Below are 26,566 nucleotides of genomic sequence, written 5' to 3' on the forward strand. Positions count from 1 at the left end.
TCTGGTTTGCAAATAAAAGTGAGTGAGGATAGAGACTACAAATTTCAGCTCATCAGGTGAAATCTTATTCAGAATTTTTGTTTAAATTTGGAAGTCCAATTTTTGATTCTCAGATTAGTAAATTTGGATTAATTGAAAAATACAATGAATTTTTATCAGTATATCCAATCTCTCAGTTGTACATCTGATAATAGAGAAAAACATAAGTAATGTGCAGGCAATTTCAGGGGCGACTCCCCATGTGCTCCCAGCAATGAAAGACCCCATACACCAAGCATAAATCAAGTACTTAAATGTGATCTGGCAAGTTTCTTATCAATTCAGTGAGGAGCCTCATTACTGAAGGCCCAACCAGACGATCAATCTCAGGGAGTTGGTGAGTGTCTATGGAGGCCCAGGATACAAAGCCAAAATGTTTTAGCCAGAGACCATAAAGAAAAATAATTTAGTAAAACTATATTCTCTCAATTTCCTGTTTTAATCATCATTGAAAACAAATGGTTTGAGTTGGCTCCTATTAACGCAGTTAAGGGACATGCTGCAAGTTAAAGTCAACTTGTCCACTAGCACCACTTTAAACTCTTTAAGATTCGATTCCCAACTGTATGGAAACAAGTCTCAACAAGTCCACACCAACCCTCAGAAGACCAACCCATCCTGACCCATTCCCCTACATTTACCCCTGACTAACGCACCTAACACAATGGGTAATTTAGCATGGCCAATTCACCTGACCTTTAACTCACAACTATTGTGATGATAAGCTGTCTCAAGATAGCCAGTTTCCTGAGAAAACCATGACACAAAGGAATTGCAAATTATTATTTGTTTGATCCCAAATTAGCCAATGAGATGACCAGTCAGCATCTCTTCATCTCACAATAGTCATTTTGATGAAGGTGATCAAAGTCCTTCTTCCTCTCATGGCTTAGCAAAACCCATCCTGCTGCAGGACTGGGTCCTGAGCTTGTTGATTTGTTTAAACATATAATTTTAACTTCTGACTCTGGAAACTATCTTAAACTCACAAGAAGAGCAATTCCTCTGTCTCCCCAGTGCCACTGTCTTTCCTCTTTCAAAAAACTACTATCACTTTTGAAAAAAAGCCAAAAGATTGCAGGTGCTGGAAGCCTGAAACAAACATGTGTTTTGACTCCTGTATGACTCTGTATAGCTCTGAAGAGGAGTCGTAATGGACTTGAAACATTAACTCTCTCCTAACAGATGCTGCCAAACCTGCTCAGTTTCTCCAGCATTCTCTGTGTTTGTACCACATTTTGAATTTTTTTTTGCATAAACTCTGCCTTAGATTTCTTCTTGAAGGATTTTGCTTCTAAAATTGAAATGGGAAAAAAAAAGGGGTTTAGGGACCAATGCACAGCCCACTTCACCAAGGGTCAGGCTAAAAAGGGATAAAAAAAAAATCCAACAGCATCTTGCTGTGATAGACTTAAGACCAGAAAATCATAATTTAATTTCAATTCAACCCCTTGTCCAAATACCAGCTTCTGAAGCTTTCTTTTTCCCTTCAATTAAATACGAATTTGCTCTCAATTATCAACATTATTCAGGGGTAGGGATGATAACTGAATTTCAACTTGCAAAACCAGCAAACCTTGCTGAGATTTATTGGGGGGTGTCTGACAAATGGTAGAATGCAGCTCACAAAAGTAACTCAATCCCTTTTGTGTTTCTTTAAATAATTAGGAAATAATTAGCACCCTGTAGCTCTTGTCTTTTACTTGGCAGCACGACTAAAATGGACTTGGTAAAATCGGACTAACAACCCTGAATTAAAGTTTTAAAAGTTAGTAACTGTATGTAAGGGCAGATTTTGTTTCTGCTGTTATTAAGTTTCATGATTAAAGTAGCATTTCTACCCTCTACCAGGATTGGTGAATAGGAAGGAGTGTGATTTTTTTTTAAAAAAAGGACATGAAATAGTAGGTTGATCTTAGCCACCCATTGGATGGTTGGCAAAGTGACTGGGCAAAGGGCTTGGTGTGAGATGGTGAAAATGGCACCATGCCTAGCGCCAGGTGGTGACCACCCTTATTAATGTGTATGCTACCTTGAAAATCTGGGAACAGATGCAGGATAGTATGATACACTTTAAAGAGTTTGTCACTGTACGACGAACTGACAAAATACCATGTGTTGGATAGATAGCCAAAAGCTGTGTGCTACATTGTGTTGCTAGTCCATCTGTTCCACATTTACAGTTTACTGTTGCCAATTTTCTCATATACTTACAGCTCTCTCATAGCATCGTATGCATAACCACACCACAGTAAGGCACACACTCAAATGTAAGGTACAATCAAAAGTCTTGTGGCCCTTGCATTTACCAAGAGCATCACATCACATCCACTGTAACACAATCTAGATGCAATATGCTGACTGAATCCAAAGTTAGGAATCAGATTGGTCACATGCGTATCATTATTGTATAGTATGTCAACTTCAGGTACTTGAAAGTAATTTTTGCTTAAATGGCATGATGTCACGCTGACAGAATAATCTCAACCCCTGCCACTAGACTTTGCTGCAGAATAAGTACAAAACTACTCTGGGGTGGGTTTCTGGTCTCTCGTGGTATAGAGTCATCAAGGCTCCTCTCAACTTTCTAAATCCATTTCTTACGGTTATCACCAGTGCAGCATTCAAAGTGGTAAGGACAGACCTTTCTTTGGGATTTTTAATTATGTCCTTCCATTGAAGGAGTGTGGGCCATCTCTGTAGGGACAAGAAAAGTGTGACTTTGCCTCACATGTTGGGCAGAATTTAATCCCTCCCTTAATTCAGGTATGGGCACACTGGAGAGGTTTAATCAATTAGGAAGATGTTGGATGGGGACCCCTATCATCTCCCTATTTCTGAACCCGTTAAAAGTGTATCAAAAAGGGTCAGCCCTTACATCCCTTCCTGCACTGTCACCTCCTCCAGTCCTTAAACCTCTCTCAGCTTCTGTCACCTCTCCCAGCTTCTGTCACCTCTCCCTGCCTCTATTACCACCTCCAACCCTTACACCCCTCCATGTATCTGTCACCTCCTCCAGCCCTTACACACCTCCATGTCTCTGTCACCTCCTCCAACCTTAACATCCCTCCCTATCTCTGTAACCTCCTCAGGCCACAACACACCTTTCCATCACTGTTATCTCCTCCAGCTCCTAATATTTTGTACCAAGTTACCTTTGTACCTGAGATGTTGCTGGAATTAGTGACATTGTACACTTTTCACTGTACTCGTGTACTTCTATATTCGAGTACACATGACAATAAAATCTAATTCTACTTCTGATAAGAAGTTGAATATTTTAGTGACTCAAACTTTGAGTGGGACACGTCATGAAGGTTGGATAGTTCTTAACTCCATTCCGTTCCAATTAACTTTGTCTGTGAATATGGAACATCAATCAAAAGTAATCTGAAATCTCTTTCTTCCCACTCTTCCTAATAAACATGCTTGTCAGAAGGACACAGATGAGCTTGGTATCTGTATGGTACTTGCATGCCATCTACTGCATCCAAACTCTTGACACCCCAACAGTTGTTCTGTGCCCTGTAGAATTAAAGGAGGAACAACCTGAAAATCAGCACATGAAAGCAAATTATTTTTCTTTCAATTCCTATTTTTTTGAGTAAATTCATATTTGTTTAAAAAAAATTAAAACCTGATCTTTGATTAAGTATTTATAATAGCTTGAGTTCTAAAATCATGAATAGCTGATTCACCACTCAATCACATAATACTGATAAACTTGTCTGTTGCTGTGACTGGACCATTGAGACTTTGTTCATTGTCCTGCCGTACTCTCTCCTTTACTGACACTGTAAATGTTTTACTGAATCGAATTTCACTTTATCTTTTATACACAGAGGAGCAATGTGAATAAAATTCTCTGCCAAGTATCTGCAACATATGTTGTCATGCAGAGAGAGAGAGAGAGAGAGAGAGAGAGAGAGAGAGAGACAGCTGGCAGCATTTCATATGGGAAACAGCATAACATTGCCTTCATCCAGTACATTGTGGCTACTAATCCCACAATGGCAATGAGAACTTCATTTTTTCATTTGTGCAATATTACACTTATCAATGCCAATAATACAGTTTCCTCCAAAATCACAAATGCTTCCTAAGTCTTTGCATCTTAATGTTAGTTTGATACTTAATTTCCCAATAGTTATGATGTGAGAAGAAAGTTGAAGAAAATTAATAGGAATCGGTTGAAAATAATGTAGCAGAAATTCTGATGTGGAGCACATGATAATCAAGCAAAGTATTTGTACAATGCCTGTAATCATGTCAAAACTGCCAGGTTCATTGTACTATTTAACTCTCACTGTTCAATCGACTTTCCTTTTTATTATATCACAAAATCGCAATTCTTGGTATCTTCCAATTATCCATGAACAAAGATAATAAATCCGATTGTTCAAGCCTTTTCCCACTGAATGAAACATGCCAGAGCTGATGGCCATGAATGTAATAGTAAATGTTGAAATCAGAGTGCTTTATGTAGATGGTATTGCCACCAGATTATAATGTAGGGACCCAGGTGAATGCTCTGGTGGCTGAGGTACAAATCATTCCATGTAAACTGGTGCAATTAAAATTTGATGAATAAAATCTGGAATTGAACATTAATGATCGGTAATGGTGATGGTTAAGCTATCATTGGTTGTTGTAAAAAGCAGTGTTCTTTAGAGAAATAAATTTGCTGTCCTTACCTCCAGATCCACAGCAATGTGGCTGACTTTTAATTGTCCTTTGAAATTCCCGAGAAAACTATTTGGTTCAGTTAGGGATGAATAACAAATGCTTGCCATGCCAGTGACAGTTGAGGTTAAAATGAGGAATCATTTCATGACATTGGTTATGCTGCCATAATAAACTGGAACCTAGATTGACCAATATGACATGGAATTACTGCATCAAACAGGGACTAAAACTGTGGTAGCTGTGCGAGTATTTCGTAAATAGTTGACATTTTTGGAACAGACATCTCCTTCAATAATTGTTCTCTTGTTCTTTTTTGCAGCTGTAGGGTTGACCAGTTGCCCAGAACCATTGGTCCCTGCTAATAGTGTGAAGACTGGTGAGAGATATCTAATTAATGATGTTGTGTCCTTTCGATGTGAACCAGGTTATCAATTGCAGGTAATTACTCAATGTGGTAATGCAGAGAGGATTATGGGGCAGATATTAATATCTAATGTGGTTAACAAGATGCTAAATACCCAGGCATTCAAGGTGACATGGCAAACCAATTGATTGTATTTAAATATAAATGGACAGTCAGCCAGGAAGATGCTGGGATATACGAAGTCCAATTGGTTGAAATAAAAAACTTAACAAGCAAGTGTACGGCTGCATGTTGCCTACAAAGTATTTAACTTGTCTATGAAATTACTAACAGAGGATGGTTGAATGAAAATGAAGAATTTTGGGTGTGATCCCCATCCCTGTTTTCTGAAAACCTCATAAAACTTTATTACCGATGGACAAAGGAGGTCGGCATGTGGATCTGGGTTACTTCTTTACCAAGTGGAAAATAATGTATAGTCGGTTCTGGTATAGTTCTGTGATAGTTCTGTTCTTGTTTGATTTCACGTTATAAGAAATTTAAACTAATGGGGCCAGAATCACTTTATAGCCAATACAGGTAAAGAAAGTTTGCGTTTTACAAATAACGTCTAAATTCTTCCATCATGTTGAAGCCAATTCGCATTGAAGAAACATGTGTTTTTGCAAAACCGACTGTATTCCCTTTGCCATTTTGCACCCATACAGAAGCAATTAAAACCTGAAGATTTAGAAAATGCAAAAGGTGTCAGACATATTAATTTTCATGGATAAAAATTATCAAGAAGATGATTTGCTAACTGCTTATGAGAACTGGACAGATTTTGACAAATTTGGAAACATGGAAGAGAAATAATGGAATTCAGTAGATTGTAATGAAAACAGATATTGCTGGAAAAGCTCAGCAGATCTGGCAGCATCTATAGAGAGAAATCAGAGTTATGTTTTGAATCGAGTGACCCTTTCTGATTTACAGCATCTGCAGTTCTTTCAGTTTTTTATTCAATAGATTGTACACAAGACTATGGAGCTGTCATTTGAAAATTCCCAATTTGTGCTGGTGTTTACATTATTGCACAGCGACAAAATATTAAATATGGTCAAACTATTAGTTTTGATGGGCATTAAATTTGCAGATCAACACACTGCTGGAAGAAATGTCAGAAACACTTTCAAAGATAACTCCTTGGAAATATTCCTTTCCAGCAGTATTTGGAGGCAAAAGAATGATAAGTGATGTGGCAGAAAATGGAAGTTTCAGTATGAACAGACTGATGAAGTCCTACAGATACAGGTCAGAAGCACCAGTTCAAAATTGAACTGGAACTAAAATAAATGAAGACAGAAATAATTTTAATAATTTTCAGAGGCATGAACCCCAAAAATGCCCGGGGTGTAGTCAATTGATGTTTCAGGTGCAACCATCACTCCTTAAAATATTCAAAATCATATTGTAGAGCTTTAGAAACTAAACGTGAAACAGAAGATAGACATAAGGATCAAAGAGAGGGCATTGAATCAGTCACAAGAAGTTTCAGTTGAGTGATGAATGTATTGGTTGCAGAGTTTTTCTGTTGTGCAGCATTTGACATTAGATGCACATTTCCAGTGTATGAATTACACTGGCTAAAGTGCTACCTGTTACTCTCTCAGTATCTATATTCAAAATGAAGTGAAGGAATTTGAGAGTTACGCTCGCTTCAGATTTGGGAATGACAGCACACTCCAATTGTCTAAAAAAAAGAGTAGTCATTCTTTGTAAAAGACTAAAATAAGTCAAATAATTAATTATGTTAACACATCTTATGTTCACATCCAAATCATTTATATAAATGTTGAAAAGCAGTGGACCCAGCACCGAACCTTGTGACACTCCACTGGTCACAGGCCTCCAGTCTGAAAAACAACCCTCCACCACCACCCTCTGTCTTCTACCTTTGAGCCAGTTCTGTATCCAAATGGCTAGTTCTCCCTGTATTCCATGAGATCTAACCTTGCTAACCAGTGTCCCATGGGAAACCTTGTCGAATGCCTCACATTTACCACTCTGGTCTCATCAATCCTCTTTATTACATCTTCAAAAAAACTCAATCAAGATTGTGAGACATGATTTCCCAAGCATACAGCTATGTTAACTATTCCTAATTGGTCCTTGTCTTTCCAAATACATGTACATCCTGTCCCTGAGGATTCCTTCCAACAACTTGCCCACCACCGACATCAGACTCATTGGTCTAAAGTTCCCTGGCTTGTCTTTACTGCCCTTCTTAAACAGTGGTATCATGTTAGCAAACCTCCAGTCTTCTGGCACCCAACCTGTGACTATCGATGATACAAATATCTCAGTAAGAGGCCCAGAAATCACTTTCCTACCTTCCCACAGAGTTCTAGGGGACACCTGATCACATCCTGGGGATTTGTCAACTTTTATGCATTTCAAGACATCCAGCACTGCCTCCTCTGTAATATTCACATTTTTCAAGGTGTCACCATCTATTTCCCTACGTTCTATATTTTCCATGTCCTTTTCCACAATACTGAGGCAAAATACTTGTTTAGTATCTCCCCCATTTACAAGGGTGTTGCCAGGGTTAGAGGATTTGACCTAAAGGGAAGCGTTGAATAGCCTGGGGCTGTTTTCCCTGGAGCGTTTATATCATGAGGGGAATGGATAGGATAAATAGATAAAGTCTTTTCCCTGGGGTGGGGGAATCCAGAACTAGAGGGCATAGGTTTAGGATGAGAGGGGAAAGATATGGAAGAGACCTCAGGGGCAACTTTTTCACACAAAGGGTGGTGCGGCAATGGAATAAGCTGCCAGAGGAAGTGGTGGAGGCTAGTACAATTGCAGCATTTAAAAGGCATCTGGATGGGTATATGAATAGGGAGGGTTTGGAAGGATATGGGTCGGGTGCTGGCAGATGGGACTAGATTGGGTTGGGATATCTGGTCAGCATGGACGAGTTAGACCGAAGGGTCTGTTTCCATGCTGTAAATCTCTATGACTCTATATATAGTATCCAGTGAACCATTGGTATTAAATAAGTCACTGATGAAAAAAACACAGATGCAATTGAAAACAATTACATTGTTCTATTTAGAAGTTCTGTGAACTTACAGTTTGCCAATTAGTACATTACTGTATTCCTTTTAAAAGGCTAAAACATTTTGTGAAGAATGAAAGACTGAGAGATGGAGAGTAATTAGCTTATAAAAGAGATCAGAGACAGATGTAAAACTTGCAGTAAATACCAAAGGACACTATCACATCCTTAAGCAAGTCTGTTATCAGAAAGAGATTTCAATGACGTAATGACTATGCATTTAAAGATGTGGATTCAAGAAAAATAAATTTAATTTTGTATACTTGGCAAACAGATTTTGCCAGTCAACAGTAATGCAGAGCAAAGATGAGGAAACATTAGGTACGATAATGCAAAAGTAAATGGGAATCAGACTTGGAGCAATAGCAAAGTTTCTTCCTGCTTACCTGATGAAGGGGCAGTGCTCTGAAAGCTAGTGCTTCCAAATAAACCTGTTGGACTATAATCTGGTATTGTGTGATTTTTAACTTTGTGTACGCTAGTCCAACACCGACTCCTCCAAATCAATTATAAACAGACAGGGAAGGTCATTAGGAAAAATAAAAACTGGCTGATTGCACAGGATCAGGGGTAGGAGGTTCAGTCCATGGATTGGTGACGTGAAGTCAAAAGATAGAAGGCAGGAAAATGAGCTGTGAGCTCAAATAATGGGTCTTGGAGTGAACATGCACCAAGAAAAAGTCTCAAACTGTGGAAAAGAATATTTTTAATAGAAGGGACGGTTAAACTGGAGCAGTCCAGAAAGATCTCAAAGGTTCCAATGAGGTTAAGAAAAATAGTACAGATAAAGAATACCACCAGGACCAGAAGCCAATACAATTGTGAAGTCTTGAAGGGTATGGACAAATTAGAAGACAAATTAATAAAATGAGACAAACAGCAAGAATTGCAAAACTGAAGTGAAGTTTGGAGTGTACACAAAGGTTTCAAATCAGGGACAGCTGGGCCTAACACATTGATGGGGGGCATAGAAAAGGCACTTCCTAATTGAACATAGAATTGAAGAAAAACTGGGAGACCAAGATGTCGTCAGAATCATGCATGGCAGGAAAAGCACTTTTGAAGACTTTTTTGGCTTTGTAAGTGTAAAAAACATGGGGATGTAAATCAGTTAATAGTAAAACTGCTCCTAAGCAAAGAAATTTTTCATCCTCAAAAAGAGGCAGCAAGAGCAGTGAGGTCATGATGGAGGTTAAAGAAATATGTTTCTAGCCTAAATTATGCCTCTTGAGTTTAGTATTGCTTAGTAAGCTCTGTCATCTTAAAATTGGGTTATGTCGAGGCAAAAGCAGAACCTAACATGTTTTACTGGTACTGTTGGGAGAAACCTTCAGTCATTTTACATAGATAGTTTTTTTTAGTGGGATAGCAATAGAGAACTTAAAAGTATTGCCATGAATGGCTTAAGGCAGAATTTGAAATTGGAAGTCAGTTTTCTGGAGCTTTTAATTATATAGGATTAGATAATTGACAACATTGGGAGAAACTTTACCTAAATAATGTTCATAGGATCCCAACAAATTGGACTTGATCTTCTCAAAAGGAGAGCTGTACAGCTAAGGAAGAAGCAGAGCTGTTGAAAAATTTAATTGGACAATTAAACTGATCATGCACATAACTCGACCAAATGCATGCTATGATATAGTAGAATTAAGCACCATGTTGAAATACACTACTGTTGGAGAAGTGCTGAAGGCAAATAAAACATTGAAGAAGTTAAGCTTAAAGCATTCACACTTAGATTTCAGTTTAGGGTGTCCTCGAAGTGAAATCAGACTGTTTCAGTGATGCCTCACATGATAATTGTCATAATGTTTTATAAATGCAGCAGAATTTATTATATTTTCGTGAGAAGATCATGACAAATGTCTTTGAACCTGGGATTAGAAAAAAGACTAAAAAGAGTAATTAAAAGCATCTTAGTTGCAGAATTAATTGTCCTGGTGAAGCAACAAATATAGCTATGTGTTTATTTAGTATTTTGAAAGAGTTACAACATAAGAGTCGATTGGGGAAAAATATGCCATTAGTATGCAATATTGGTAATTATTCACCAGCAACAATGTTCACTTGCTGGAAGGTGTCGCAGAAAATATTTTAAAGGATTGATCTTGTTAGTGTAAAAAATATATTGGAAATAAAGCAAGTTTCACAAACAAAAGGGCTGATGCAAGTAATCAGAAATTGGTTTGTTTTGCAAAAGGAAATACTTGCTTTGAAAGAAATTGTTGGATGTCCTTGAACCAAAATCTGATTGAAATTTTTCAACATGGTTGGAATATGAAATTAAAGCTTACATAATGCCACATGCTTTATAAAATCATTTTGTACATTTTATTATGAATTGTTTTCTTTTTAGATTAGATTAGATTCCCTACAGTGTGGAAACAGGCCCTTCGGCCCAACAAGTCCACACCGACCCGCCGAAGCGCAACCCACCCATACCCCTACATATACCCCTTACCTACGGGCAATTTAGCATGGCCAATTCACCTGACCCGCACATCTTTGGACTGTGGGAGGAAACCGGAGCACCCGGAGGAAACCCACGCAGACACAGGGAGAATGTGCAAACTCCACACAGTCAGTTGCCTGAGGCGGGAATTGAACCCAGGTCCCTGGCGCTGTGAGGCAGCAGTGCTAACCACTGTGCCACCGTGCCGCCCGCGAAAGGAGAGAAATTTGTTCGGATCTACTTTTGTTAATTGAATGCTAAATACTTAGGAGTTTAAGGAAGCATGGCAAACAAATATGTGAAATAATTAATTGTATTTAAGTGTATGTCTGGACTTTGTGTCTAAAAGCATTTAACCTCTAGTATGTAATACAGAGTGAATCCTTGCATATTTCACATGAATTGTAGTTAACAAAGATCGATTGTTCTGTTTATTCTTATAGGGGCACTCACATATTTCCTGTATGCCTGGAACAGTCCGCCGATGGAACTATCCACCACCACTGTGCATTGGTATGTATCCACTAATAGTTACACAGTGGTTTAAATGCTGTACGTTGTATGCATGATTGAATTTATTATTTGCACCTTGCCTTTGGTTTTAAAGGAAGCAAAAGTGAGGACTGCAGGTGCTGGGGATCAGAGTCAAAAAGAGTGGTGCTGGAAAAGCACAGCTGATCAGGCAGCATCTGAGGAGCAGGAGAGTCAATGTTTCAAGCATAAATCTGATGAAGAGCTTATGCTCAAAAGGTCAACACTCATGCTCCTCAGATGTTGCCTGACCAGTTGTGTCTTTCCAGTGCCACATTTTTTGACTCTGGTTTTAAAATCTAGTTACACAAGGAGTGTCATATATCACTAGAAATTTGAATCCTAACTTAATTAGTAGCACTCTTGCCTTCAAGTCAGTTGGTTGTCGGTTCAAGTACTTTCATCAAACTGCCATTTCAGTGTTGCAGCCTGAAAGGTTATGTGCTTTTTTAGGTGAAAAGTGATTTTCAGGACATTCCATATAAATAATCCCATAGCATTGTCTGAAGAAAGACCAACACTTAATGTTTAATGCTTCTTCCTTAGTTTTACCTGATCAGTTAGCTCATTCTTGGTTCTGTGGGCCTTTCTTGTTATTGAATTGGTGGCAATACTTGAACAAAAGTGTAACCATCCTTCTGCCTCCTCCTCCTCCAGCACCCCAGCTCCCCCGCCCCCCCCCGCCCCCCACCCCCAGGCAAGTTTGAATGGGTACAATGCAGTCAATGGCTCTTCGCAGTACAATCTTATTTGTTCAACTGATAGTGATTTCTGAATAAAAACACAACATCTAATTGAGGCATCAGGATGGGTATATGAACAGGAAGGGTTTGAGGGGAATATGGGCCGGGTGCTGGCAGGGGACACTAGATTGGGTTGGGATATCTGATTGGCATGGACATCTGTATGACTTTATAAACATTGAGTCTTCTGGTTTTGTTGTTTCTTGTTTCCTTTACATTGTATTTTTTGTTTGGTTGTGATTATTATTGTATATCAGAAAGGTGGTATAAAGTCATGATTCTCATTTGGAATACAAGTGCAGATCTGAATTGTCTTCTGCACTGTAGCAGTTCTGTGATCATGGCTGCCCATTTAATTCCAATCTCTCCAGCAAATGCTTTGCTCACAACATTGGGGTGAGTTAGTGCTGAAGAAGGGCAATTCTTTGAATCATTGAATCCTTACAGTGTGGAAGCAGGCCATTTACCATCAACCCTCTGAAGTGCATCCCACCCAGACTCACCTCCACTACCCTATCCCTGTAACCCTGCATTTCCCATGGTTAATCCACCTAGCCTGCACATCCCTGGACATTACTGATAATTTAGCATGGCCAGTCCACTTAACCTGCACTTCTTTGGACTCTGGGAGGAAATCAGATTACCTGGAGGAAACTCACGCAGACATGTGGAGAATGTGCAAATTCCACATAGATGGTTGGCCGAGGATGGAATTGAACAGGCGCTGTGAGGCAGCAGTACTAACCACTGAGTCGGGCTGATGCATCAGTATTAAGGTTAAAAATATCTGCTAAAGCACCAAAATGTTATTGATCTCACTTATAAATTGCAATTAATTAATCTACAGAAATTCAGAGTTGATTTTTTTTTAAATGGGTACTTTCGTAGAAGAGTAAAAGCAGTTGATGGCAGTCACTTGAAGAAACGGTGAAGAGAAACAGTCTGGGCTCTAATAAAATTAAACATTTTATTGTGGTCTCATTGTGTGACTGAAGAGCTAAGAAATATGCAGTGAACAGCAAGCAAAAGCTACATGATTCAGCAAGTGTCTGTGTCAAAGACGTGTGTTTCATAATCCCAGTCTGCCTCTGAGGTAAACCAATGCATTATAGTCTCAAATAATGGGTGAATTCAAATCCAATATTGTTTTGTGTATAAGCTAGTAAAAGGTAGAAGGAGACATTATTTCAAGATTATCAGAGATCAGGATGATTCTGTAAATCCCTCTCAAATTTAGACAAAATCCAATCATATTGTAGAATTTTGAGAGGGATTTACAGAAAATTGTTGAAGATCAGAACTGTTAGTTTTCAGAAACTTCTCCCAAGGTAGCATGCTTTACAGATTAAATGAGTCCAGGAGATACAGTATACAATACTTTGCTTTTAACCTTAAGCTAGCACATTCCTTCCAGATATACAAAGACAAAGGTTACTTGGCACAAAGTAGAAAGGCTTTTCAGGACCCTTTATGCTTCTTTAAGCGGTGAATACCTATTTCATCTGAACACTGAAAATGAAGAAGAGAATTGACCTTCTTTTGGTTGAACTCTAGAGACGGATCTTTATTGTAGAGTTTGGAGTTTGGTATTTTCCCACTCTTCCAATCCAGTCTTTGCCCTAGCTGCTGGGATTTTCATTACATCAGAGGCAAAGATAAAGACAAGCTAATATTGAGGACAGATTAAGAGGCCTCCATTCTCAGAGTCATAGGTCCAGTTCAGAGGAAAGTCTTGTAATGCACAGCTCTTACCACCAACCCTCCCCTCCTCCACCCCCATCATCCGTCTTAAAATCTTTTCAAACCACCCCCATCACCCTACCTTACTTACACACTTTGATGGCTCTTAAACCACTCCTTAAGATCCCATCTCTCTCCCATCTTATCCCACTTATTCTCCACTCCTTCAACTCCCCACAGACTCCAACATGCCTTTTCATGCCTCCTCTCTCACCCAATTCAGATGCTGAGTTGTTCTTTAAAAATGTAGTGAAAACCATTGGGAGAGTTTTAACGATTAGCTCTGGATTTACTATAGGGCAATGTACTCCTTACCACACAATGCAGAAAATTTATTTCTTCATTGAATACTTTATTCTCATGTATCTGAAGAGATTTCCATCTAAAAATTCCATCTTTTGTGTCATGGTTTACAAGTAGCGATCTGACAATCACAATATTTCGTGGTCACTTACCTTTTGTGGTTATAACATAGTTGTAATCTTCTTTAGTATAATAACTTGGACTGCAGCATTTCAAGTTGTAAAGGGAGCAATAACATTTTTACTTGTGATATAGACTCTTCCCACGTTTAACCTATGGATCATGTCTCTACATACCTCCTCTTACTCAGTGTAAGTTTAAAAAGGCATCCATAGTGTAGCCACTTCACTGGAAATAGCTAAAAATTTGAAATAACAATTTCTATAATGCTGTGAGCAACCTCAAGACCACAACATGTGTACGTGCCAACCCCAGTCTCGCACCGTCCTCCCCCACCCCACCCCACCATTTGTCCCCTACTGAAAATAGCCAAAATCACAAATGGGAGTCGCATTATGGATCTTTGCTCTGCGTGGTGTTTGGTTTTCTGTCTTAATTAGTTATGCAAAATCCAACTGGAGCTCTCTGATTCTTAATTGAGATTGATGAGGGAAGGGTTGCAGATGTCATTTTCATATACTTTAGTAAGGTGTTTGATAAGGTTCCTCATGCTAAGGTGATGAAGAAGGTGAAGTCACATGGGGTCCAGAGTATGCTAGCTAGATGGATAGAGCACTGGTTGGGTAGCAGGAGACAGAGAGGAGTCGTGGAAGGGAGCTTCTCAAAATGGAGACCTCTGACCAATGGTGTCCCACAAGGATCTATGCTGGGACCACTGTTGTTTGTGATATACATAAATGATTTGGAGGAAGGTGTCGGTCACCTCATTAGTAAGTTTGCAGATGACATTAAGATTCATGGAGGAGCAATTAGTAAAAAGGACTGTCAGAGAATACTGCAGAATATAGACAGGTTGGAGAGTTGAGCAGAGAAATGGCAGATGGAGTTCAATCCGGACAAATGTGTGGTGATGCATTTTGGGAGATGTAATCCCAGAACGAACTAGACAGTAAATGGAAAAGTCCTGGGAAAATTGCTGTACAGCGACATCTGGGTATTCTGGTCCATTGTTCCCTGAAGGTGGCAATGCAGGTCAGTAGAATGATCAAGAAGGCATACAGCATGCTTTCCTTCATTGGACGGGGTATTGAGTACAAGAATTGGCAGGTTATGTTACAGTTGTATAAGACTTTGCTACAGCCACATTTGGAATACTGTATACAGTTCTGCGTGCCACATTACTAAAAGGATGGGGATGCTTTGGAGAGGGTGCAGAGGAGGTTCACCAGGATGTTGCCAGGTATGGAGGGTGCTGGCTATGAAGAGAGGTCAAGTAGGATTATTTTCATTGGAATGAAGGAGGTTGAGGGGGAAACCTGATTGAGACCGACAAAATCATGAGAGGTGTAGACAGAGTGGATGGCAAGAAACTTTTTTCCCAGAGTGGAGTGCTCAATTACTAGGGGTCATGAGTTCAAAGTGAGAGGGGAAAAGTTTAGGGGAAATATACGTGGAAATTTCTTCATGCAGAGGGTGGTAGGGGACTGGAATGCATTCCCAACGGAGGTGTTAGGGGCAGGAACAATAGCGTCATTCAAGATGTATCAAAACAGATACACGAATGGGCAGGGAGCAGAGGGATACAGATCCTTAGAAAATAGGTGACAGGTTTAGATAGAGGATCTGGATTGGTGCAGGCTTAGAGGACTGAAGGGCTTGTTTTTGTGCTGTAATGATCTTTGTTCTTTGTACAGACACTTATTTCATGGTCACTTTATTTTGTGGAAGCTGTGAATGAAATCTGGTAGACTATAAATCTAATCCAATAACATAATTTCCTTGAAGTTCATAATATTTCACAATGTACCTCTATCTTTTTTCAATGAGAGTCAGTGTTTACATTCCAACAATGTTCCAAATATAACTCTTTCATTAACAGCTTGAGTCCTTGAGCCTGCCACATCCATTCTGCTTATTCATGATCAAAATGACCAATCATCCATACTTGTAGCAGCTCTGGCTGACCAGCTTGTTGTCACCCTTCCTAAAATGCAATATCTAAGTTAATGGCCTTCCTCAAATCAATTGGAAAGACCAGTGTTCAGATCATTTCAGCCAAATTCCAGTGGCTCACTAGAATTATGACAGACATTCTTTCAAACAAGTCAATGATGCTGCATCTAGGACTGAAATTGGGTAAGGAGTCACATTCTAAAGGAATGTAGAAAAGTATGTGCTTCAATTCGATATATGGATAGTCGAGAACTTCAACTTTAACACTACTCAACGCAAGGAGGAGGTGAAAGATAAACAGTGGAAGATTTGGCTTTGAACATTATTCTTTCAACTTAGGCAATTTTGTTAAATTCGCTGCTAAATCCTGTCCCCTTTGCTAATTCTTAGAAACCAATCTAAATAAGTTTTGACAAGGCTAATACAAAGCATCAAACTGTTTGGTTTTCTGTTGCTTGTCCATCACACTCAGCAGAGGAGATTGGATATTTAAAAAATGTGACGTTAGAACTTAAGAGTAGGAGTAGACCATTCATACCTTCAAGTCTGCTTCACTGTTTCAGGTCAAGTGTAATTTTCTATATCAAGACTGTTTTCCTACACCACCCGTTATCTTTTGGTGTCATTAATATCTAGCAATCTATTGATCTGTCTTCAACATAGAAAAGGAAAGACCAGACCTAAAAGTTGAAGTTCTATATTGAAGGAAGGCTAATTTTGATGTTTTAAGGCAAGAACTTTCAAAAGCTGAGTGGGGGCAGATTTTTGCAGGTTAAGGATGGCTAGAAAATGGGAAGCCTTCAGAAATGTGATAATAAGAGTCAAGTGACAGTATATCCCTGTTAGGGTGAAAGGAAAGGCTGGTAGGTGTAGGGAAAGCTGGACGACTAGAGAAATTAAGGGTTTTGGTTCAGACAAATAAGGAAGCATATGGACGGGATAGATTGAGTGAATCCTTAGAAGAGTATAAAGGCAGTAAGAATATACTTAAGAAGAAAATCAGGAGGGCAAAAAGGGGACATGAGATAGTTTTTACAAAGGGTTTTTACAAATACATTCAGGACAAAAGGGTAACTCGGGACTGAATAGGGCCCCTCAAAGATCGGCCTTGTGTGGAGCTGCAGGAGATGGAGGAGATACTAAACGAGTATTGTGCATCAGTGTTTACTGTGGAAAAGGACATGGAAGATACAAAATGGAAATAGATGGTAACATCTTGAAAAATGTCCATATTACAGAAGAGGAAGTACTGGATGTCTTGAAATGCATAAAGTTGGTATAGCCTAGAACTCTATGGGAAGCTAGGGAAGTGTTTGCTGGGTCCCTTGCTGAGATAATTGTATCATCAATAGTCACAAGTGAAGTGCGTTAAGACTCGGCATTGGCTAATATAGTATCACTATCTCAGAAGGGTGGTAAGGACTAGTCAGGGAACTATAGACCTGTGAACCTGACATTGGTGGTGGACAAATTGTTGGAGGGAATCCTGAGGGACAAGATTTACACGTATTTGGAAAGGCAAGGACTAATTAGGGATAGTCAACATGGCTTTGTGAGTGTGAAATCATGTCTCACAAACTTGATTGAGTTTTTGAAGAAGTAACAAAGAGGATTGATGAGGACAGGGTGATAGGCGTGATCTATATGGACTTCAGTAAGACGTTCGACAAGGATCCCCATAGGAGATTGGTTAGCAAGATTAGAACTCACAGAATACAGGGAGAGTTAGCCATTTGGATACAGAACTGGTTCAAAGGGAGAAGACAGAGGGTGGTAGTGGAGGGTTGTTTGTCAGACTGCAGGCCTGTGACCAGTGGAGTGCCATAAGGATCGGTGCTGTGTCCAGTACTTTTCGTCATTTATATAAATGATCTGGATATGAACATAGGAGGTATCGTTAGCAAACTTGCAGATGACACCAAAATTAGAGGTGTTGTGGACAGCTAAGAGGGTTACCTCCGATTATAACAGGATCTTGATCAGATGGGCCAATCGGCTGTGGAGTGACAGATGGAACTTAATTTAGATAAATATGAGTTGTTGCATTTTGTAAAACAAATTTTAGCAAGATCTATACACTTAATGGTAAGGTCCCAGGGAGTGTTGCTGAACAAAGAGATCTTGGAGTGCAGGTTCATAACTCCTTGAAAGTAGAATCGCAGGTGGATAGGATAGTGAAGAAGGCGTTTGGTATGTTTTCCTTTATTGGTCAGAGCATTAAGTATAGAAGTTGGGAGGTCATGTTGTGAATATACAGGAAATTGTTTTACAGGCCACTTTTAGAATGTTGCATGCAATTCTGGTCTCCTTTCTATTGGAAGGATATTGTGAAACTTGAAAGGGTTCAAAAAAGATTTACAAGGATGTTGCCAGGGTTGGAGGATTTGAGCTGTAAGGAGAGGTTGAATGGGGCTGTTTTTTCTGGAGTGTCGGAGGCTGAGTGGTGACCTTATAGAGGTTTTAAAATCATGAAGGGCATGGATAGGGTAAATAGACAAGGTCTTTTCTCTGGGGTGGGAGAGTCCAGAACTAGAGGACAAGATATAAAAGAGACCTAAAGGGCAACTTTTCATGCAGGGGGTGGTGCTTGCATGGAATGAGCTGCCAGAGGGAAGTGGTGGAGTTTGGTACAATTGCAATACTTAAAAGGCATCTGGATGGGCGCATGAATAGGAAGGGTTTGGAGGGATATAGGTCGGGTGCTGGCAAATGGGACTAGATTAGGTTGGGATATTTGGTTGGCATGAACAATTTGGACCGAAGAATCTGTTTCCGTGCTGTACATCTCTTTGATCTATTATCTAATTATATCCTTTCCTTTGTAAGGCGCCAAAACTACACACTGTCCTCCAAGGCAGTCTCGCCAAAGTTGTTTGTCACAGAAGCATGAGATCTTTACTCCTTCAATTTCTTTTGCAATAAAAACCCAAGTACTATTTGTATTCCAGATTGCTTGCTGAATCTATGTGCTAGCTTTTAGTGAATTCTGAACAAGGAAACCCAGACCCCCTTTCACAAGCAACAATTTACAATCTCTTATCATTTAAGAAATACTATGCATGTGTATTCCACCCACTAAAGTGGATTATCTCACATTTATCCATATAATATACCATCTACATTGTTCTTCCACATTCATACAGCTTGTGTTATCTCCCATGGTGGGGCCTTTTTGTGTCATCCTCACAAGACACATTCCACATACTTTTGTGTCATTCACAAACTTTGAAATATTGCATTTGGTCCCCACATTCAATTCATTGTACAGATAACAAACAGCTGGGATTCAAGCAATAGTCCTGGTGACACCCCACTAGTCTCTTAGCAGAAAATGAAGTATTTGTTCCAGGTCTTTTTTGTTTCTGTAAATCTACCCTACTTTCTTAAAAATTGGAGTTACACATGCAAGGTTTTCATCTGCAGGCACTTTTTCAGGATCTGTAGAATGTTGAAGGATAACCACCAATGCATCAGCCATTTCTATAGTCAACTTTTCCAACACTCTGCAATATAGGTAATTGACTCATGGGACAGCTTTCACTGTCATCAATTTATCTAATGCAGCATTTTTAATAAGACTATTTTCCTTCAGTTCTGCATTCTGACTAGTTGCTTGGTTCTCTATTATTTTTGGGAGATTTTGTGTATCTTCCTCAATGAAAACAGGCAGAAAATAATTGTTTGTCTCTTCTCTGGTTTCCTTGTAAATTTTCCTGTGCTTGTAATGGACCTACATTTTATCCTTGCTAACCTTTTCCTCGATGAATATTGATGAAGCTTTAACAGTTTGTTTTCTGTTGCTTGCTGGTTTACATTTACTTTATCAGTTTCTTGGTCCTCCTAAATTGCCTCCAATCCTCAGGCTTACTATTTATTTTGGCAACTTCATAAGTCTCCCCCTTTGTTCCAATACAAATTTTAACTCCCTTTGTTAACCCCAATTGATTTATTTTTCCTTTTGAGTATTTGTGCCTTAAAGTGATGTATGCTTGTTGTAAAACATTTATTAATTCTTTAAATATTAACCATTGCCTGACCATATTTAATGTATTGCTCCAATCCATGGCAACCCACTTATCCCTGTCCCTTCATTGGTTCCTTTGCCCATTCACCTAAGCTTCAACACCTACCACCTCCTCCTCCACCAATTAAACTTCTTGTTCATAGATATCACTAGGAGCCCTGATTCTGTACATAAATGAACTGCCTTTAAAGCAAATGCAGCAGCCAAGGTGAAAAGCTAGCTTCCCCTCAGGGCTAAACAGTGTTGCTGCTGGTGCAAATAAAATAACTAACAGTTCTTACAAGTTATAGTGATGCATTTATTCATATATGCTGAAGCTAAAGGCAAGATTTACTTCCTCATTTTAATATACATAAATAGTAATGTTTTCTGCCAGCGATTATTTGTTGAATTTTACAAAATAATGTATTCTCTGGTTGCCTCCCCTTTCCCAGCTAAAATGACAGAGTGCCCAACGTGGGAATCACGTTAGCAAAGGCAAACAGCATTGAATCAGACTTTGGCCAGGTGTACAGGACTGTCACTAGGTGCCCAGCTGACATCCTGTGGCAAGGACATGGGTAGGAAGATGTTTGAAAGATCAGTGGTGGAAATGCTAACCAAAGGGAGGTTAAGACCATAAGACATAGGAGTGGAAGTAAGGTCATTCAGCCCATCGAGTCCACTCCGCCATTCAATCATGGCTGATGGGCATTTCAACTCCACTTATCAGCGTTCTCCCCGTAGCCCTTAATTCCTCGAGACAACAAGAATCTATCAATCTCTGCCTTGAAGACATTTAGCGTCCCAGCCTCCACTGCACTCCGTGGCAATGAATTCCACAGGCCCACCACCCTCTATCTCCCAAACTGTCTAGATCCCTCTGTAGCCTCCCCACTTCCTCAGTACTACCTGCCTGTCCACCTAACTTCGTATCATCTGCAAACTTCGCTAGAATGCCCCCAGTCCCCTCATCCAAATCATTAATATATAATGTGAATACCTGTGGCCCCAACACTGAACCCTGCGGGACACCGCTCGTCACCGGCTGCCATTCTGAAAAAGAACATTTTATCCCAACTCTCTGCCTTCTGTTAGACAGCCAATCCTCAATCCATCCCAGCAGCTCACCTCGAACGCCATGGGCCCTCACCTTGTTCAGCAGCCTCCCGTGTGGCACCTTATCAAAGGCCCTTTGAAAGTCTAGATAGACCACATCCACTGGGTTTCCCTGGTCTAATCTACTTGTCACCTCTTCAAAGAATTCCAACAGGTTTGTCAGGCATGACCTCCCCTTACTAAATCCATGTTGACTTGTTCTAATCAGACTCTGCTCTTCCAAGAATTTAGAAACCTCATCCTTAATGATGGATTCTAGAATTTTACCAACAACCGAGGTTAAGCTATTTGGCCTATAATTTTCCATCTTTTGTCTTGATCCTTTCTTGAACAAGGGGATTACAACAGCCATTTTCCAATCATCCGGGACCTTTCCTGACTCCAGTGACTCTTGAAAGATCTCAACCAATGCCTCAGCTATTTCCTCAGCCACCTCTCTCAGAACTCTAGGGTGTATCCCATCGGGGCCAGGAGATTTATCAATTTTAAGACTTTTTAACTTTTCTAGCACTATCTCTTTCATAACGGCAACCATACTCAACTCAGCCCCGTGACTCCCTTTAATTGTTGGGATATTACTCATGTCTTCCACTGTGAAAACTGATGTAAAGTACTTGTTCAGTTCTCCTACTATTTCCTTATTTCCCATCACTAGGCTTTCTGCATCAGTTTGAAGTGGCCCAATGTCTACTTTTGCCTGTCGTTTATTTCTTATGTACTGAAAGAAACTTTTACTATCATTTCTAATATTACTGGTTAGCCTACCTTCATATTTGATCCTCTCATTTCTTGTTAGACTCTTTGTTATCCTCTGCTTGTTTTTGTATCCTTCCCAATCTTCTGATTTCCCACTGTTCTTAGCCACTTTATAGGATCTCTCTTTTTCTTTAATACATTTCCTGACTTCCTTTGTCAGCCATGGTTGTCTAATCCCTCCCCGGATAATCTTTCTTTTCTTGGGGATGAACCTCTGTACAGTGTCCTCAATTATACCCACAAACTCCTGCCATTTTTGCTCTACTGTCTTCCTGGTTAGCCTCTGCTTCCAGTCTATTTTTGCCAGTTCCTCTCTCATGCCCTCATAATTACCTTTATTTAACTGTAACACCATTACATCCGATTTTGCCTTCTCTCTTTCAAACTACAGACTGAACTCTACCATATTATGATCGCTACTTCCTAAGGGTTCCTTACTTTAAGATCTTTTATAGAGTCTGGTTCATTGCAATGCAATAGGCCCAGAATAGCTTGCTCCATTGTGGGCTCCATGAAAAGCTGTTCCTAAAAGCCATCCTGTAAGCATTCCATGAATTCCCTTTCTTTGGATCCACTAGCAACATTATTTACCCAGTCCACCTGCATATTTAAGTCTTCCATGATCAATGTGACCTTGCCTTTCTGACATGCCTTCTCTATTTCCCGGTACATGTTGCGTCCCTGGTCCTGACCACTGTTAGGAGGTCTATACACAACTCCAATTATGGTTTTTTTTGCCTTTGTGGTTCCTCAATTCCATCCACATAGACTCCACATCATCCGACGCTATGTCATTCAATGCCATAGATTTAATTTTGTTCTTAACTAACAAGGCAACCCCACCCTCTCTGCCCACCTCCCTGTCTTTTTGATAAGTTGAAAAACCATGGAGGTTTAACTGCCAGTCCTGACCCCCCTGTAACCAAGTCTCTGTGATGCCTACCACATCATAATCATTCACTATTATCTGTGCCATTAGTTCATCTGCTTTGTTATGAATGCTACGAGCATTCAGGTAAAGTGCCTTAATGCTAACTTTCTTATCATTAGAGATATTGGAAGTCATATGACGTCCTAAGTTATCCTTGCTTTTTTCTGCATTCTCAGTCTGCCTCAATTTAAAATCCGCCTGGACACATGCAATCCTGCTGCTTATCTTTCCATTTAATGCCATACTCCCTGTTGCTTTCACTTTCCCTTCCCCCCAACTCAGAAGTTGAAAGTCCTACTGTCCACCCTATTTATCCTCGCTAGAACATTGGTACCTGATCGGTTCAGGTGGAGACCGTCCCAACGGTACATATCCCCCCATTCCAAAAGTGATGCCAATGCCCCATGAAGTGGAATCCCTCTTTCCCACGCCAAGACCTTCAGGTTCCTTCCAGTGGGCACAGGGAAGGATGCCCCACTCTGCCTGATACGAATCTCACAGGGAGACCAGCCGCACTGGTTGCTTGGCACGGGTTTTTCGTACCAGTTAAATCACAACAGTGGCAAGTTGTGGTCCTTAAGTGACGGTTACCAGCCTTCACAGATACACAGAATTGTTATAGCACTGATGGAGGCCCATTATGCCTGCTCTAGTAGTATTTCCTCATGTCAATCTAGTGCCTTTACCCACATCCTTCCACGCCATTTCAATCTGAATGCCTCAATTGAATGTGTCCCCATCATATTTCCAGGCACTGCATTCCATAACCAAACTATTCACTGTGTGAAAAATGAAATTATCAGAGCTTGTTTCCATTTCAGGGATTGGGCTGTGGTCAGTTTTGCAGGTCAAGTTTAATCAATCTGGGATTACAAGTGCACCATTTAGGGTGCTATTGAGACATCAGTCTCAAGTTTTTCCTGCATTGAGGCAAAAAGAGGTAATGAGTATGCTTGAAGTGGATGCAAAAGCAGTTAGTGGAGACACTGGAGAGATGATGAGATATTCCCAGTGAGTGAGCAGGAAGTGCAGAGGACTTGGTTGTGGATTGAGTGGAAGAGGTGGCAAGAGCTGTTGAATGGACATGATGTCTGTAATAATAAGGGCTGTAGTCTGAGAGTCTTGGTGAGAGACATGTCCAGTAAGTGTTTGAACAAGTAATAGCCTTGTGCGTGTGAGGTCACAGAGAAGATGGAACCCAGGATCATTGATAACTTTCTACATTACTGAGCATCACATTTTATTCACCACATGGGGCTTGAGAAAAACAACTGTCCATCTTTCATCCATTGAGTCTACCAACAATTCCAGTTCCCTGCGAAACAAGAGCAAGCCTCCCTTTCCTCTTAGTCACATGTCGAGTTTCGATAACCATGGTATATGGGGTAGTTACTGGCTAGTAGCATCTGAAGCACTGTTGGAGGTGGACTTGGCTTGTGGCTCCGGTGACATGAAAACTGGGAGATGCGATAGACATCTTTACTGCCTGTGTGCCTATTTGCTGGAGTTTCAATGTGAAATGCTGAATAAAGAATTACTCAAGAATAAAGCATCAATAACAGGAGGGCAGATAGAAAACCAAAGTTGGCTTGTGAATGATGTGGTTCCTCCTCACTGCTCACCTATTGACACTAGGGGTCTCCTCCCCTTGGTCCTTGGAAACCGCCTGCATTTCCTCCTAACAGCAGTGTACCCTGTGATGGTTTAATATATTGCAATCTGTATGAATAAAGAGATTACTTTTTGTATTTCAATTTTCAGTTATTGATGGTGGGCTGTCTTATTGAACAGTGATGGATGGCAAAGTCCTGTTATTGAATCACATCATTTACAAATGGTGACATGAGATAAATATAAAGAAAGAATAAAATTGAATTAATTTTTTTTTCAAGGATGGATGTGTAGCTGAGTACCAAAACATCGCACGATGAATGTTTTTCAATGAGTAGTGCTGAAATCATGCTCACTAATTCAGATATTCAAGGCAGTGGGAGAAAGGGTGACATATTTGTCTAAACAAAAAAAGACAAACGCAGGCACAGGGTAGCTTTTAGGTTGGTGCTTCTACCTTCAAAGACCCGTTACCACTGACGTGATTCAGAATTGGATTAAATGCATGTAGCTTTATAAAACCCTTACATACCTGATGGGCTATAAGAGACAATTATGTTTCATCCTCTGACCAAGCAAAACCACCAGAAATGGAGTAATAATCTTGCATGCTAAAGGACTTGTGCTTTATTTCTTAAATGAATAATTGTGTATTAACTAAAGTTTAAAATTTCCTTTGGAATTTAAATCCTGTTTACACCTTGAACTAGAGTTAGTGAACAGATTCATAATAAGCAATGATTGTGCATAAGACTTTTCTGAATCAATTAAAATTGAGATTATCCCTCGCTGTCCCAAATGGATAAATAGTGGAGTTTACCAACTTCTTTGTGAAGGGGAATGTATGATGACAGGATGGAGGGAGGATGGTCTCTCAGCTGAACGGCTGCTCCTCAGTTTTGGGTACTCAGTGTGATGCAGGATCCAGGTGAATGTTCCATCCATTGGTGGCATATAGCAGAAATTGTTCTTTCCTCATCTGTTTTGTACATGCAGCATTTTGGTGTGCTTGTTAAAACTGTGCAGCACCTGTTAGATTCTGCAGGTTGTATTTTATGTTTGTGACAACTTTCAGATCAATCTTAAGGTTGCTCCGCAATAACTTAGCCTAAGGATTTGTCAACCTGTTATGATGTAAGTTTTATGATTTATATGTATTCTAATACCATATATACTCAAGTAATACTCAATCTCGTAAAACTCAACCATCAATATTTGGCAAAAAAATCTGGAATTTTCCATATGTCTCACGTAAAAGTTAACCCTAGGTCTTCACAGATAACAGATCAACATTTATGAGTCAGTATAGCAGCCATCGCACTCTGATCCAGTTTCCAGTCTGCCAGCCACCATGCTCTGCTCCGGGTCTTCGGGTCTGCTGGCTGTCGCGCGCTGCTGTGTGTTTTCAGAATTACCACAATTTGTTGTATTTTTTTCTTTACCTGTTTAAAAATCAATTGGGCTTCTACTAATGATACAGTATGAATTTTGATGGGCATGAATTTCAGCCACTCAAAAGTAGTTTCCATGTAATAGTCAACCACTTAAATTTAACCTTAAAAAGTAGACAACAACATTCAACTATTATTTGCCTATATATGGTATCTTTTATTTTGGAGTTTGGATTTTGAGCTAGTGGCATCTGAATTTTGCTTTGTTTGTAGGAGATATTTAACAGTATTTCTGGAGCTGTGATTTTACAAAAAGAAATAGTATGAAAGGGAGTTGCAGGGGGTGAAAATGAGGATTTGTTTGCAATGTGAGACTATTACAATGGGCAGAGTGAATATTGAGAAACATTAGCTGCTTGCTTTCTGTTGAGAAGGATCAGGATTTTTTTTAATTACGGGAAAACCCATAACTTGGGCACCAAAGGTCTATTGGTTTGGTGGTTTAGCCATGGGGTATTTGGGGTTACAGGGATAGGGTTGGGACTGGGTCGAGATGGGATGCTCTTCGTAATGTTGATGTGGACTAAATGGGCTGAATGGCCTGCTTCCACACTGAGGGATTTTGTTCCTCTGACTTGTCCAATGTTAACATCAGATCTCTGTCTGTCAAACCCACTGTGACAGATGGTGAATTTTGGACTTAATAAACTCTAAAATT

The 26,566-nt window shown here is 39.8% G+C and overlaps 1 protein-coding gene across 1 annotated transcript in view; it reads left to right on the plus strand.

Moving 5' to 3' along the window:
- Positions 1-26,566, plus strand: part of csmd2 (CUB and Sushi multiple domains 2) — a 605,906-nt gene that overhangs the window by 397,888 nt on the left and 181,452 nt on the right. The window contains exons 33-34 of the mRNA XM_060847269.1: positions 5,045-5,163; positions 11,091-11,160. Of these exons, the coding sequence (XP_060703252.1) occupies positions 5,045-5,163; positions 11,091-11,160 (189 nt within the window). The remainder of the gene's footprint in view (positions 1-5,044; positions 5,164-11,090; positions 11,161-26,566) is intronic.

This window comes from Hemiscyllium ocellatum, chromosome 30 (genome assembly GCF_020745735.1).
Source record: "Hemiscyllium ocellatum isolate sHemOce1 chromosome 30, sHemOce1.pat.X.cur, whole genome shotgun sequence".
In the NCBI taxonomy this organism is placed as follows: Eukaryota; Metazoa; Chordata; class Chondrichthyes; order Orectolobiformes; family Hemiscylliidae; genus Hemiscyllium; species Hemiscyllium ocellatum.